Here is a 17,408-nt window from a genome sequence, read left to right on the forward strand (position 1 = left end):
ATTTAAACAAAAGTTTTGTTGCTAAGGATAGTAAGAATATTATTTAACTTGAAAACTGATAATAAGTGGTTATGCATTTTTATAAGTTGTTGAGATGGAAGAAAAGGACGAGTTCATTGCTGTGTACTTGTACAGGTGATTGTCCATTATTTTAGGTAAAAGGCCATTTTATTTATTTATAAATTGTTATTTTCTTAACCACTTTTCCCTGAAACCTAAAGATAATCCTCTTTATTCAGTATTGAGAAAACCACGTTAATAACGTTTTCTCTGTTTTGTAACATTGTGTAAAACTATCATATTCCTTTGGTCTTTAATAAACAGTAAAACTACTTGTAAACAAACGAAACAACAAAAGGCAACAACTCAAGAGCGACTTACTACTTGTATCAGTATTCTTTGTTAGTATAAATGCAGTGATTCATGATGGGTTTTACTGGGATTTGAAATTTTACAGGAGTCATCAAGACTGCCCTTCCAAACATGGATAGAGAGGCTAAAGACCAGTATTTGCTTGTTATTCAGGCAAAGGATATGGTTGGTCAAAATGGAGGACTGTCAGGAACTACATCAGTCACTGTGACCCTAACGGACGTCAACGATAACCCACCTCGCTTTCCTCGAAGTAAGTTGTTTTCTTAAGTGATACAAGTGTAATAACTTTTCCTGACAGTATAAAATACGTCTTTAAAATGACTTTTTTCAAATATTTCTAAAGCAAATAATTATCTTACTTCATTCTTCCAAATTTACATTTCATTAGAGACATAATTTTGATTCAGCAATATGGATTATAAGGGTATTGAGAAGAAATAGAAGCCATCATATATTTGCATTACTTCTAAGTAATGCAAATTTTGACTACCATGTCTTAAATGTAGTAAGATTTTTCTTTCATTCACATTTTCAATACTAGACAATTACTAATTGTGTTTATGTATTAGTGTTTTTTCTAAGAATTACTTTTTATATTTTGTAAATTATAAAGTTGTTGCCCATTAAAAATATTCAAATACATTTTATTCATTCTATGCACTAAAATATTGATTTATTTTTGAAAATTAAAAAAGACTAATAAACATTTCCATTTTTTCATTTCACACTCTTTAAAGCCAGTTTGTGCACACTGAACATTCCATTAGTAGTTCCCCCACATCTTTCTTGTGCAAACATTCAGTGTTTTAAAAACCAATCTAAAGAACTAAAAAACCAAATGCCCTCAATTCCACTTATTTGACCAAAGGGGCTTTTGACTTAACCAAGAAAAAAGAAAAAAAATTCTCTAGGCAGAGGTGTGCTGTTTGAAAAAACGTTTCACCTCACTCTCTTTTTAGTTCCCTTTTTTCCCTAAGTGTGTTATTTCTTTAGAATGCTCAAGAAAATAAAGAGATTATACAGACTACAATGTCTGTACAATGTCTCTAAAATGCTTTTCCAGTACAAATGGGAACTAAACTCCCTACCAACAGAATTTAGAAGTGAATTGTATCAAAAAAGGAAGCTTTCTGACCAAATACGAGTGTCACTGTTTTTTCCTTCAATGACTGCCTCTTTAAAATTTTCATCTTTGTCTTATATAGTTTTAATATTTATATTATACAAGAAATGATATCTCCTGGTAATATAAAAAGATGACCCCAAGTTTAGCATTATTTTCTTTAAGTAAGCCTATTCTTAATTGTGATCTTGATGGCTAATCATGGAGAAGGAGGGACTTTTAGAATTATAAAAGCAAATAATGCAGTTATCTTGGGCTTATAATGAAATGAACTGCTTTCTTTTTGTTTAAGCCTAGATTGATAAAATTATGTAGAATTTTAGTAAGATATAGGTTTTCTAGGCCATTATAGATTCCCCTCAAACTTATTAAAGTGAAAAAAGCCAAGGATATATCATTGTTATTCATTTTTGCTGGGATTTTTCTCTACCATTGAATCACTAGTTTAACCTTGACATTTTTGAATTTTACAAAGGACACTTTGAGATGTGTAAAAGGGGTCACTCAAAAGTAATAGCATATATTATAATCATTTTAAAAACAAACAGTAACTATTCACAAAATCTAGAAAATTGCAAACAAGTCTCAGTCTAATACATATTTCCATCATACAGACACATTTTCCTTTCTATGTTCTTCTCAGAGAGAATCCTTTCTTCTCCCTTCCCAAGACAGGACAAATGCAACAAAATTTAACAACCAAAGGAAACGGAAAAAGATGGAGGAGGCAGGAAAAAGTAAATGATTAGAGAAAAAATAGTGAAGGAATATAGTGTGCTGAGGTGTTTCCTCATTTCTCAGTGATGTGGTTCATGTATTTCTTCATCTGCCCCCAAACTTTTTCTTTAGTTTGAGGGATGGCGATGAGGAGTTATTACAAAATTTAAACAAAAATTTTTTAAAATTATTTTTTTCTCTTTTACTGGCTTTTTTTTTTCAGTTCGACTAATATTGCCTAGGCTCCTGGACCACTGTGGCCCAAATCAGTTCTACGTACGACCCACACAAATCATTCTTATCCTTTCTTATCCAGTTTTCTTACCCAGTTTTCTGAAACTCTCTTGGTAAAAGATGCTAAGAAAATTCCAACATTAAGTTATGAAAACGATTTAGGCTTGTATTTGCCCATTGGAAGCCCAATCTATTCTATTTTTATTTCCTAGTGTTTTACACATTATTGTAATTATTATATTGAATTACATTTAATAATTATATATCAATTATAATTACTTTAAATTTATTTTTATTTTTCAGTGTAGGATATTTCTCACCACCAGAAATTCAGGAATTAGAGATTCTTCTCTTGCTTTTCCTCACCATCTATTTCTGCTATCACAATGATTATTAACTAATCATCCCCATCAAATCTCTTAAGGCTATATGAAACATCTTTTGTTTTCCATTATCTTAGCATATTTTTTATCAAAAAATAAAAAGAAGTTACGCTAAGATGAGGTCAAAATAACCCAATAGTTAAGTTTTTATTAGTTGTCTTGGTATAATGTGTTCATTTCTTGTTTTGAATTTCACAGGATCTTATCAATATAACGTCCCAGAGTCATTACCGGTAGCCTCAGTTGTGGCCAGAATTAAAGCTGCCGATGCAGATATTGGAGCTAATGCTGAAATGGAGTACAGAATTGTGGATGGTGATGGATTGGGCATTTTTAAGATTTCTGTTGACAAAGAAACACAGGAAGGAATCATTACTATACAGAAGGTAATGTTTTCTTTATTTATCTCTTACCACAGATTACTGAGAAGTCCTGTCTGTTTGATGGGAGAATGCACTAGACAAAACGAATGGCCATATGGGATCATTACTATTTTAATTTTAGTAAGATAAGCTATGCATTTATTTTTAGGTGTCAGACTCTTAGGGAACCTTGAGTTACATTTGTAATAACACCCATCAATTCTATTCTTTAAGAAACTCACAGCCGTTATCTATAGCACTATAAAAATAAAGCAGACTGGCAATGTGCTGTTTTAAAGACCTATTTGGAGAGATGAATATGTTTCTGCCCTGACTGTTCCACTAATGAAACCCTAAAATCAACCAAAAGCCGTGTATGCAAACAACATATGCTATTATTTTCTCCATGAATGAAAATAATATAATTTCAAGTAGAAACCAAAATGTTGAAGACTTGCTACATTAACAATTATTGCCATTTAAAATTTATAGTAATTGGGAGACTTGAATATTTCATACAAGAAGAGCATGAAAAGTTGTAAAACCTATCGTAATTTCTAGAGAGTGTGAAAGAGACGGAAAGTCAGTACAGCCTAAACTAAAGATTATTTTCCATAATATATTTAAATTAGTTCTCAACACAGTTATAGGAGAAAATGGACTCTTCTCTTTTCAATATAGAGACATGACTTTTTACAAGTATTTAATCAAAAATAATAACTCAAAAGCTGTTATTTCAAAATGTAGTCTTAGTTTATCAACTATTTGAAACATTAAAAATATATCAATATATTGATCCCTAAGATATGAATTTTTTGTCAGTATGAAAATCCAGTGTATAACTTTGTAATTAATGCTTTTCAATAATTAGCACATATCAATAAATAAAGTTATATTTTAGTTGTTATAGGAAAACATATGTTTGATTTCAGACCAATGAGAAATACATTTCTGCAATTATTTCCAGTGGACAGCTGCTGTTTTAGCTAAGCTGGTTACAATCTGTGTATAAAAGTTTTAATAACTAGAGTAGGCCAACTGTTGGTAAAATGTTTTGTTTTGTTGTCTAAAATAAAAGGAATTCAGTAAGGTATAATGCTGCTCAAAGATTTCAAAGAGTCATCTGAAATCAATCTGTTCACATTCAAGAATTTTTAATGCAAACTGAAACTTTTTATTGAACAACTACCTGTATTTTATATATTATAATGAAGGTAGCACGAATCTTTGAAAATTCTAAATTCAATATAAAATATTTGATTTAGTAAAGGAAATATAAAACTTATTTTCCAATTTTATATCATTTCTGGAAATTTTAGAAAATTGTTAGAAAAGGAGACATAAAAAACCTAGGTTAAAAATTATGTCATCTAAAAGCATAAAACTCATGAAAAAATTGCAAGGATAAATTTGATTATCACTTATAACAATAGAAAAGCATCACAATCATTATTCTTACAGCTAGCAATTAATATCTGTCAGGCTTTTCTTTTTGAGTAACTTACAGGCTTTATTTTATTTTCTCAACAATTTCATGAAGCTACTATTAGGACACTGAAAATATGGAAACATTATAAAATATTGAACAATTGAAGAAATGGTAAATAATTGATATCATATTAAGAAATTTGCATCCATCATTGTAGTAATGTGATGATGTTGTTTTTGCAAATAAATATGAAAATTTTTATTGAAAAATTATTAAAAAGGCAGTATCCAAACTTTTACAAAGTCACATTTTATAAAAAGTATATTTATACAGAATAACAGATTACAAGAAAAATGTTAAAATGTTAGTAGTATCATTTCTAGATCTTACCTTTACTGCTTTTTCAATAATATGTAATATTCAATAGTTATTGTTATAATTGAAATGTTGTTAAATATATAAAAGAGTTATTCAAAGGCCAAACTGAACTAAATCTCATTAAAAACACTGTATAATCTACTGTGACTATTATTAGAGATGGTAATTATTTTATAAATGTAGAAATAAGTCACAGACAGGGTATTCAGTGGGCCCAAATTTCATGTATGAAGTTCTCTTAGGTATTAAGAAAGATATAATCTTCTGTTTAATAAATTATGATTTAAAAACATTCCAAATTTTTAAAAATTTAGATTAATAGAATTTTTGGTTTTGATACTAGAGATTCGTTACTTCTGCCCAAAATCTGAGTGATGCTTTGAATCTAATAAAAGTCAATAATTGGTTATTATTAAATATTTATTCATCAACCATTATATGAGAAGTTAGCTAAATATTTTAACAATTTTTTCACGGAATATGAGGTCAAAACTCCATTATTTTTACTTGTGATTGTTAGCAACTAAAATTAAACTTTATTTTCTTAAATGGCTTCTAATACATAAATACTTGTCTAATTCTTTGTTTTCTTATATAACATCAAAGATTAGGAATAATTAAGCACACAGAATGTACAGGAGAACCTTAAGAAACAACAGTGGTGAAAAATTTCATATTACTTCTGTGTCATAAGTAGCCAAGGTAAATCTTCATATGTAATGAAACAATTCTTGTTCATCCTGAATTACTATGAAGTGTAGAACCAAACCGAGTAGCTATCAAAGGTCAAAAAAATAACATTTAGTTACCCAGGGATTTTATACACATCAGTAGACAGTTCAGATGTTGAATGCTATCATGATTTTCTATATTATTTTGAGCCTAAATACACTGTTTATATGAACAATAATTTAGACTAAGAAGTTAGTCATAGTTTATTACTCTTAAGGGGATGGCACTAACTTGCTTTCAGCTTTCTAACGTGCAAAGTAGATCTGATTTTTAAGTTTTATCTTAATGTGGAGAATATATATACCATTTGAGGCAGAACCATTAGATTCTAAAAGTAAAATAATGTGTAGCAACAGATGGCATGAACCTAAGCAGTATGGTCTGCAATTTTTATGTTCATTAATTCATCCTGATAGGATGCATGAGTGTTAAGACGAGATACCTGAAATTTTGCTGTTTGAAATAGGTAAAAATATTTTTAAAAATACCTATGGTGCTTTTATACAGAGCAGATAATATCAACATGGAGATAAATGAAAACAAAATCTCAGTTTTCTTCATGCTAAAAATCTTTAGGCTTAGCAAATGTTACTTTTTGCTTTCTTCCTACACTCCTTCTTCTCCATGTAGTTCTGAGTAGATACTAGATAGTGGAAAATTAACTCGTATATAGGAGCTTAAGTTTTATTTCCAAAGCTCCCTCCACCTCCAAACTAATTTTCAAAAATTTTACAATTTTTTATTGTCTGTTAATATGTTCCAGTGTCCAAACAATCCTACTTTCTCATCTGCATTAGAATAAACAAACATAAGGGAGGCCGAGACGGGCGGATCACGAGGTCAGGAGATCGAGACCATCCTGGCTAACACGGTGAAACCCCGTCTCTACTAAAAATACAAAAAATTAGCCGGGCGTGGTGGCGGGCGCCTGTAGTCCCAGCTACTCGGAGGCTGAGGTGGGAGAATGGCGTGAACCCGGGAGGCGGAGCTTGCAGTGAGCCGCCGAGATCGCGCCACCGCACTCCAGCCTGGGAGACACAGCGAGACTCCGTCTCAAAAAAAAAAAAAAAAAAAAAAAAAAAAAAAAAAAAATAACTTCTGTAGGAGTTGACTAAAAATAGTGGAAATGATACATTTGAGTTTTACTGCAGTTTAAGCTTATAGTGTTATACAGTTGATCCTTAAAAAACATGGGCTTTAACTAAGTGGGTCCACTGATATATGGATATTTTTTCAATAACTATATTGCCATCTTTAATTTGTGACAATTTGAAAATACTCACAGATGACTTACGTAGCCTAGACATCTTGAAAATTTTAAGAAAAAGTAGTTATGTATTGAATGCCTAAAATATATGACGATATTAGTCTATTCATGTGTTAATAGGCTAATTGTGTTATCAGTAAGGTTTCTGGCCAACAGTAGGATGTTAGTAGTTAAGTTTTGAGCGATCCAAAGTTATACACAGATTTTTGGCTGTGTCGGGGGTGGTTCTCCTAACCCGTATGTTTTTCAGGGGTCAATTGTATATTCATCTGGTTTTTAGATGAAAATTTACCATTAATGCATAATTTTCTTATTCTCAGCAATTATTTTATTAATGTATTGAAATATATAATTCAAAGTTTATGTGTAGCTTCTATGCCTCTTACCCTGTAATTGGTTCCAGAATAATCCAGGATTTGTCCTGTTATCCTCAAACATTGTTCATATGCTTTCTATGAACTGCAAAGAACTATTAGATGCTTAGAAGTGGGATCTCTTAAACTTGCTTTCAGTTTTCTAGTGAGGAAAATAGATCTGATTTTTTTTTTTTTTTTTTTTTTTTTTGAGACGGAGTCTCGCTGTGTCGCCCAGGCTGGAGTGCAGTGGCCGGATCTCAGCTCACTGCAAGCTCCGCCTCCCGGGTTTTTACGCCATTCTCCTGCCTCAGCCTCCCGAGTAGCCGGGACTACAGGCGCCCGCCACCTCGCCCGGCTAGTTTTTCGTATTTTTTAGTAGAGACGGGGTTTCACCGTGTTAGCCAGGATGGTCTCGAACTCCTGACCTCGTGATCCGCCCGTCTCGGCCTCCCAAAGTGCTGGGATTACAGGCTTGAGCCACCGCGCCCGGCCAATAGATCTGATTTTTAAGTTTTATCTTAATGTGGATAATATATTTACCATTCTGAGGCAGAACCATTAGATTCTAAAAGTTAAATAATGTATATAGCAACAGAAGGCATGAACCTAAGCAGTATGGTCTGTAAAATTTTTATGATCATTAACTCATCAGAATAGGATACATGGGTATTAAAACGAGATATTTGAAACTTTGCTATTTGAAATAGGTAAAATTAAAAAAAAAAATTGTGGTGCTTCAGACTCATGGTTGCCAGATACATATCACTATTCCTCAGTTTCACTCAACAATCTAGAGCAGTCACTAAACTACTTGTAATTCCTGGAAAGCAACGTAAAGTTTTTTCCAGTTCTTCAAACCTCCCCCTGCCTGCTGACTCCCCTGTGCTCTGCTTTCATGCCCCCTACCATACTCATCTTTTGAGTCTAAAAAACCGCTCCTGTTATTTCTTTAAACAGTAAACAGAAGAAGCATAGCGCTTGGACCAGCAAGATGTGTTTTTTTTTTTTTTCTAGGAAGGGAGTGTGTGTGTGTGTGTGTGTGTGTGTGTGTGTGTGTGTCCCTTCAGTCATGGGAACTGGTCTAATCATGGAATGTAGATGTCCCAGTTCCATAAATATTGTGATCTTTTTCATAGACTTAGCTGTGGTCACAAGGATTGAATAAATATCCAAGGCTTTTTAGAAGTGTCCAGGAGAACTCAGGCCCCATCTGTCAGCCAACTGGTCAGTTCTATCAGGGCTTTCAAGGATTTGAACATGCCCTGAGGAAGAAGTTGAATAGTGGATGCATAACACTGTTTTTCTCAGGTAGACAAGGGAAAGCGGCACAGAGGTAACCACCTGTGCAGAGACTTCACTTATGAGATAACCTGCTAAATACAGAAAGAAGAACTGGGGCAATTTCACTGGAGAATAATGAGGAAGGGAATGTGGGCAACAGATGAGGTAATATAAATGAGAGGGCTCTTAATGCTCCTTCACAAAACTGCTGTAGATAAATAGGAACATATAGGTACAATGCTTTGCAAATAGAATGGATTACACATGATACATATTGTAAGGTATTTTAGGTGCAGCTCAATAAAATATGAGTAGAAAATTAAAATATTTGTTTATTTCCCTTAAACACTTATTCATGGAAGTGTCTGTGATAACTTTAATTCATTTCAAGCCTTTCGCTTCTTTTCAAAGGACTGTATTATAATGAATATCAATATTTATTTAAAAAGTTATTACTTTCTGGTTATAAATACATTTCCTCTCTTTCTTTCTTTTTTTTTCTTTCTCACTCTTCTTTCTTTCTTTGTCTTTTCTTTCTTTCTTGTCTTTTCTTTCTTTCTTTTCTTTCTTTCTTCTTTCTTTCTCCTTTTCTTTCTCTTCCTTTCTTTCTTTTTTTTTCTTTCTCCTTTTCTTTCTTTCTTTCCTTCTTTCCTTCTTCTTTCTGTCTTTTCTTATTCTTTCTTAGCCTTGAAGTTATTTTAAATTTCTTTCCTTGCCTCTTCCTGTCATGATAGCTCTTGGCTGTTTATTTTCCCTTTGACATTATCCTAAGCTTAGTGATCATTGCTTCACTTCTTAAGTTATTTTTATGTCCCCCACACCTAGTTCATAACCTGCCTCTAACCTCTTCATTTTTTTTTTAACTTTTTTTAAAAAATTTATTTGTTATTTTATACCTGATGTAACTTCTTCATTTTTAAATACATCTTTTTAAAAAATTGCTGTTTAAACTCAAAACTATATATTTTTATTATTCCAACTAGTCTTAAAAGAATCTACCTAATACTAAGGGAAACAGAATAATATCAGCAATTGAAAGCAAGCAGTGAAATAATTATTATAGAATGATATTATATACTTAGAAATTCTAAAATAATTTATCACAATTTTGTTAAATTAATGAGAACTTTCAATAATGAGAGCTACAAAACAAGTTAAAAATGAATACACTCACTGTATATACTTCATGAGAACATTTGTGTGAGTTTCTGGGCTTACTCTAACCATGGAAGAGCAACCTGTGAGGACCTATGTAAGGAATATCCATCACTCTCATTCACATCCCTAAAACCTTCCATCTTAAAAGAATGTGATGTGCTGGCTCAACAAAGGCAGGCTTTACCCCCATTTCCAGGTGTCTTTCCATCGTGAGGCCAACGGTATCTCTATACTCAATTTCAGAAGAAAATATTTGCTTACCATTTTGTAACTGGAGTTTATTTGGAGTTGTTTTCTCAGAATCAAGGAAGTCTTGTTCTTAAGATTCCTCAGTCTGAACTAACAGTTTACTGTTTGTGGCCCTAACAAGACAGGATTTTGATTTTCAATTCTATTTACCAAGATTTAAATAAACATGGAGCCTACAGTATACCCTAGATAAAACTTTCCCAGGGACCTTTCACAGCAGGAGAGATCTGCAAAACAATATATGAGTCCCCTAAGTTCAGTATTCTTTCTGTCCCAGAAAGTAGTGGCATTGTATGTGAAATTTAGAATGGATTTTTGAATCCGAGTTGGAAGACTAAAACTCAGAAATTCTGGAAAAAAAAAAAAAAGAGATAAATTTGGCCTCCTTTTATCACTGCAGAATATTTTTAAAATTTTACTGAGATAGCAGTCCACCAAAACGAACAGTTTTTTGGTTGGTCTCCCAGTCCCTTCTCCACATAAGAAAACATTTACAATCAGACGTTGCTCAGATGTTGACAAGATTTTTGTTATAAGTCATAAATGTGCTTGTTCTGGTGGTTCTGAATGTCTCAATATTACTTCACATTTGGACAATCAAGTTTCAATGTCCATCTGGATAGAGTAACTTCTATTGTAATTAAATTACTTTCTACCTGCAAACCATGCTTGATAATCATCTGAATCTATTTTCTCTCTATTCTATACTATAATAAAGCTTTGGTCCATACCCTTTTCATAAATAATGTACTATTATATGTACAATGAGATTTATTCCAGTTTGTGAAAATTGTCATTGTATGTTGCAGCATCTGAATGTGCTATACTTGGCATAGAATAATTTTAGAAGCAGGAAGAGAAAAACACAAAAGCAATCATTTTTAAAATAAATATTTGAAAAAGAATAAATAGAGAAACATGAAAAAATGCTGGTGGTTATTCTATTATTGTGTCAATATCTTATGCAGAAAATATTTATTAATATGACAAAATGTGCAGAATTTGGAAGGCTAAAGATTGCTGTAAATAATGACATAGAGTTTTTTATGATTTAATCATTCCTATAAGAATAAACCTAATTATATAGTTTAAAGGTAAAAATGATGATGAAATTTTCATCTTAAACAGTTAAAGCAATGCAAATACTATTTCTTGACCATTTATGAATGCTTCTGTGATACCCTTTATAACCAGTTAAATAGGACTTGAAAATTTACATAGTGTAAACATAGAGATTATCACATTTGAGTGAATACAATAGTTTTTGTTTTACCTAGAATTATTTCTTTTTACATTTGCTATCATAACTTAAAATTAGGTACTTCAGTTTTTTTCAATTTTTTTCTTTAATATAATAGGAGGCTCTCCTCCAATGGACCTCAGTTTTCAATATAAGTCCTCAGTTGTGATTAAATATGGATTTTTTTCTATAAAACACATTACTATGGAGTTACTATAGAATAAAAAATGAGCATTTTCAAAATTAATTTCCTATGAAAGACACTAGCATCCAGTATCTGACATGTGGTTTCTTTGGTGGTCCACATTGTCACACTATTAAGACATTTAGGCTTTTAAAGGCTAATTTTGCTGTGCTAGATTCAAAATATTCTCATATCCATACCCTATGAAAGGCTGAATGAAGTCAAAATAATAGAGCAAGATGTGGAGGCGCTGTTAATGCCGTCTGCCTGCCATTCACTGCGCTAAGTTAGATAGCACAGTGTCCTTCCAACCTTCAACTCAAGCTGCACAGATGTGGACGATCTGGGGTTTACTATCTTGTATTGAAATGTTTCTTTTGCCTATTACTTGCAATATTGAGGGCTAATTTCCACAATCAAATATGTATTTCATTTAGTATTTCATAAATGTTGCTGATATGTGGTGAGAGAAAATCAAACCAAGGTTAATTCCAATTTATTTTTCTTCCTCTCATTTTTATTTTCTTTCAAACATTTTGTTCAATTAATCCTGCTGCTCAGGATGCATATTTCTTAAAATTGAGCAAAGACATTGCTCTCATTAGACCATTATAAGGCATAAATTTTGGATTATTTTAGTTTTCAAGGCCAAGAAAATTTGGTGAGCTTCTGGACTTCAGATTATATTTTCCACTTAATTCAATCATTGTTACTATGTATATAAGTATATACTGTTTTAATCATTATGTGTGTGTGTTTGTGTATATAGACTTATTTCTGCTAATTAAGGTATAAATTTACCTGTGCTTGAGTAGTCAAGAGTAGAGATGAACATAGAGTTTTATAAAAAAAAGAAAATAAGAAATCAACATTCTTTGAAGAAAATTATACTAATTTACATGTTGACACATTTGACCTGATCAAAAGGCACTGACTTTTTTCACTTAGGATTATTTCAACTTTTGTTGATTTTGTTCACTTAAGAGTATTTCAGCTTTTGTTTGATTTTTTTTTAAATTTTGATAGTTATTATAGCAGTATTCTCAGAATATGTGTATATCAAAGATGTTTTCCAGTGAGTCCATTATGGAATTTATTTTGCTGAGTACAAGTCACAGATCATGTAAAATTGTCCTTCCTTTCCCCCCAGCCCTCCCATGGTGTGTTGATTCCTGGGTCAATTTCAATGGGTAGGATTCCAAGAAAGAGATATATAGGAAGTAGATAGGAGAGAATTTAATAATTGTATGAGGAAGGTTAAAAGGAGAATTTAAAGACAAAGCCAGTGTTTCTAGTTTGTGTAAATAGCTGAATACTTGTGTTGTTCTTTGAGAATGGGATGGAGATGTATAGGATGGCTTGGAGCAAGTGATGTTTGATGCACTGTAATAGCAAGGTAAATATGTTTAAGAAGTCATGAACATAGGTCTGTAGTTCAAGGAAAAGGTCTATAGTACATTGTTAGGTCTAGAAGTTATATGCACATGCATGGTAATAGAAATTAAAGAGACCATTGATAACATCCATGGAGGGCATACATTAAATGATGAAAAGAAGGCTTTAGACAATTCTTGGTGAAACTGAAAAATGTAAGTTATCGTGGCAAAGAAAGACTCAGAGAAGGCAAACTGTTTTATTCTTCCAGAATTAAGGTATTTTAAGAGGAGTTAAAAATAACTTATTAAAAAGGCTAATAAACAAATTTTTATATTTAGATGAATAGAAGAAATTGCATATATTATCAATAGAAGAGAGAATTGATGGATCCTGACATCTATGATACATAGTAATGATGGGACATAACGGATAAGGCAAAGATTCGAATAGTCAAGGAACTGGAGTTCTTGCTGAGTTCAAAGAAATTCCCATGTCAAGATCTGACTTCTCCTCCACTGTTTAATTTGGCCATTTCAAGTTTATTTTGGTTCATTTTATCAGGATATGCTACCATCACCTGACAAAAACTGGTCACCAACTCTCATTCTCTTTCTATCTGTGGTTGTATCAACCACCTTATTGCTTAATAAATCATCCCCAAACCTGGTGCTTTAATTTCCTTAGCTCATGATTTTGTGGGTCATTAATTTGTCCTGGGCTCAGTAGAATGTTTTTATGCTGGTCTTAAGTGGGTTCACACATGCGTCAGCTATTGTTCAGCATGGTGGCTCTGCCTCCATGAAGGTGGCTGTCTGTCTGCCCGGAAAACAAGGGGCCTGGACCTCTGCCTCCTGTCATCCCTTGGGTAACCTGGGCTTATGTCAAGAATGGTAAGAACAGAGGTTGTATGGTCTTTTGAGGCTGTTAGACAAAATTGGCACATCATAATTTCTGCCACATTATATCAACCCAAGCAAGACACAGGACAACCTAGATTCAGGTAGTGAAGGGAAAAACATCCCTGAGAAGAAAGAAGCAATACGGTATTGTGGACACAGGGAAAGTCAAAAAAATATGTTGAGATCCAGCACTGCTCTAGAGAGACTAACTAACCTTCAGGTTACACTTCATGAAATGGCAAAGAAAATACTGAATCTCAGATCTGCCTACTTCCCTCATCATCATTTCTCCTCTGTTAGCCTATCTCACAAAGTCATTTTATTGATCAAGATCAGTTAAGATTTGCCACTGTTTGATGAAGGGTTCCAGGAAAGCATATGCTAAGGTGTCTTCAGGTCATAATGTGGATTCTGCTTTCCAGACAATGTATGAAACCCTCTAGAAGTCATTGGGTATAGCTATAGTGCACACTGGAAAATGTTGACCTCAGCATAGTATGGGAATTGGCCTGAGCTGTAAGGTAAACCAGGTTTTAGATGCTGGGCAGAAATGCCGTCCTTTCCAAGGCTTGTTTTCTGCTTTATGCTTATAAAATCAAAACAGACTACCTAAGTTCACAGTAGGAGGCTGTGGTAGACACAATAATGCCTCCTCCTCAAAAAGATATTCACGGAATATGTGAATGTTTTACCTTATGTGGTAAAGTGAATTTTGGAAACGTGATTAAGTTATGGAGCTTAATGGGAACATTATCCTGGATCACATAATTGGGTGCAGTCAAGGCTCCTTAAAGAAGAAAGAAGGATGAGTCAGTGTTATAAAAAAGAGATACAGTAACGGAACCCAAGCTTGGAGTGATGCACTTTGAGATGGAGGAGGGGGGTATGAGCCAAGAATACTGCAGATTTTGGACACTGGAACAATTCTCCCCCGAAGCCTCCAGAAAGAATGAAGCTCTGCCAACAACTTGATTTTAGATTTCTGACCTCCCAAACTATAAAGCAATAAATTTGTTTTTAAGCCAGTAAGACGTTGGTAATTTGTTACTGTAGCAGTATGAAATTAATTAATGCAGAAATCAAACTGGAACATTTCTGTGGGGGCGAAAGCTGATCCAGACAGGAGAACAGAAGAGAGAAAGGAAAACACTCGTTAACTAAGTATGAATAAGAATCTGGATAGGCAGAGCCAGAAATTCTGTGCTCAGTTTAAAATAATACGTGATGGCTGTGGTTACTTTGATGATAACATTCCTCAATGTTAACTTGTGTTACTAGATGATGAAAATAATATCTCCTGATATTTATATCATTATTGTATTCCTGATCATGTCTTGTATAATTTATGGTTTTAGTCTCCAATCATTTCTGCATTATTTATTCTATTTGTTTCAACCTACCTTTGGAGCACAGATACTTTCTATCTACTGGTAATAATATATTTGCAAACTGCAAGTGTTTGTTCATGTACTGTCCTAATATCTGTGTTCAAGTATAATTAAAATAATAATGATAATGACTGTCATAAAAGTATAAAATAGACATGGAGACAACCAGTAATCTCTTTTGCTTATTCTGAATTTGCTTACACTTATTTTACTGTTTTTCAGGTAATTTGTTTGGCCTTAGATTTTTTTTTTTCTCTGTAAATCAGTACATCTCTATTTTATTCAAAAATAATCATATCTATTGTAGATTTGTAAGATTAATAAAGTTAGGATCCTGTTATAGGAATCTCAAGTCTAGTACCGTTAGAATGATAAGAAAGTGTCAGTTCCGCTGCAGAGAATACACAGAGCTGGCAAGGCCTCCAGAGCTCGTGTCCCCCATAACCCATAGACCTCTATGAATGCAACAACAGCGTGCACCTAGATAGAATATAGTATTTGTTGTTTATATATTATCTTTCTCTCACCTTCTTCTCTAGAAAATATAAGTTCTTGCTAAAATTCATGAGTCCCAAAAATTTCAAAATAGAGCCCTCATCTACCTACCAAAAACACTTTCTGTGAAAGCAAAAATTGCACAGGACAGTTAAACAGGTAAGGAAGATTTCATTCAAGGCTGTTGCAATAGGAGAGAGAAACCTGACTCAGTCCAAACTCAATTTGGCTAAAGCAAAGGGCTGCAGAGTTTTTATGAACCAGGATGGAGGGTGAGGATCATAGGCCAATTGTATTTGATAATTGGCTTTAACCAATAGGAAAGTAAATGTTCTTGTATCGTCATGACAGGGGATAGTTTTGCAATTTGGAACAAGGCTTCTGCTGAAGTTAGGCTCTTATCCTTTTACAGAAACTGGGATGTATTGGTTCTGTCTTCCTTAATGATAAAATTTCATAGAAATGGCTTTGGGGTCCTTGAGGAAGACATTCCTTGTTAACAAAAGTGTAAAGAGGATTTTTAAAAGATTTGCATATTAAAAGGGCAGAGAAAAGATTTACAATGACAAATTTTCGAAAGAGAGATCGGGACCTAAAATTAGAAAGAAACCTGTCTAAATTTACTCAAGCTAGAAGAAGCATAAGGCCTTCTTGGTCATAACCCAGGGAAATATGAAAATAGAAACCACAGAATGCAGTTGTTCATAATAAAGAGGATGTATTTTACTTTGGAAAATTCTTGGGGAATCATTATATTTAAATGTACAGAATTATTCCTGCTCTTATACCTCATCCAAGGTTGTAGATCAGGTTTAAGATTCTGGATAGTATATTTATTTAGAGAATTTTTCTTCTTCTTTTTTTTTTTTTGAGATGGCATCTTGCTCTGTCGCCCAGGCTGGAGTGCAGTGGCATGCTCTCAGCTCACTGCAACCTCTACCTGCTGGGTTCAAGCAATTCTCCTGCCTCAGCCTCCCGAGTAGCTGGGATTACAGGCACGTGCCACTGTGCCCAGCTCACTTTTGTATTTTTAGTAGAGACAGTATTTCACCATGTTGACCAGGCTGACCTCGAACTCCTGACCTCATGATCTGCCCACCATGGCCTCCCAAAGCGTTGGAATTAAAGATGTGAGCCACTGTGCCTGACCTAACATAAAATTATTGTAAGGGAAAAGTTATAAATGAGGGTTATTTTTCCATAGGTATGATCTCATTTAAGCCCATTTAGGAAAAAATATTCATATTTATTTGTTCAAGAAGTAAGGAAAAGCTACGGATATTGAAAGCTACAAAATATACTTTCATCTGAAAAAACAGCTAGAATCTCCAGAGAAAGAAATACTCTTAATGATGGCAATCCATCATAGAACTATTGAACAAAATCAACATTAAACATAAGACATTAGTATATAGACACACACATATACACATACACTATCCAGCTGTGATAGTGTCATGCTACCATTAAAGAGAACAGAATGGAGAATTTTAGAAGGATTTAACTTGGATCAATTCCTGAAACATTAACAACATCATTGGCTAAACGCGCAAGATCTGTAAGAAGGTCATTGAACCTAATGAGTATATATTTGGCTATAAACTAGAAGCAAAGCTATATTAATGAAGAAAAATAAAGTGCAATGATTTTATTAAATGAATTCAGTAATTAACTTGTTTTAATATTGAAAAGACTACAAGTGGCAGGGGAAACTTTGAGACTCCACTATTTGTGATAGTCATATTTTTTAATCCAACAATAGAATTTGCCAAAGACAACCT

At 33.2% G+C, this 17,408-nt stretch overlaps 1 protein-coding gene across 3 annotated transcripts in view; it reads left to right on the plus strand.

Moving 5' to 3' along the window:
• CDH7 (cadherin 7) overlaps window positions 1–17,408 on the plus strand; it is a 135,807-nt gene that overhangs the window by 66,838 nt on the left and 51,561 nt on the right. For all 3 annotated transcript variants that reach the window (XM_021930206.2, XM_021930207.2, XM_021930208.2), the window contains exons 5-6: window positions 458–625; window positions 3,031–3,218. In XM_021930206.2, coding sequence (XP_021785898.2) covers window positions 458–625; window positions 3,031–3,218 — 356 coding nt within the window. The remainder of the gene's footprint in view (window positions 1–457; window positions 626–3,030; window positions 3,219–17,408) is intronic.

The sequence above is a fragment of the Papio anubis genome, chromosome 19, assembly GCF_008728515.1.
Source record: "Papio anubis isolate 15944 chromosome 19, Panubis1.0, whole genome shotgun sequence".
Taxonomy (NCBI): Eukaryota; Metazoa; Chordata; class Mammalia; order Primates; family Cercopithecidae; genus Papio; species Papio anubis.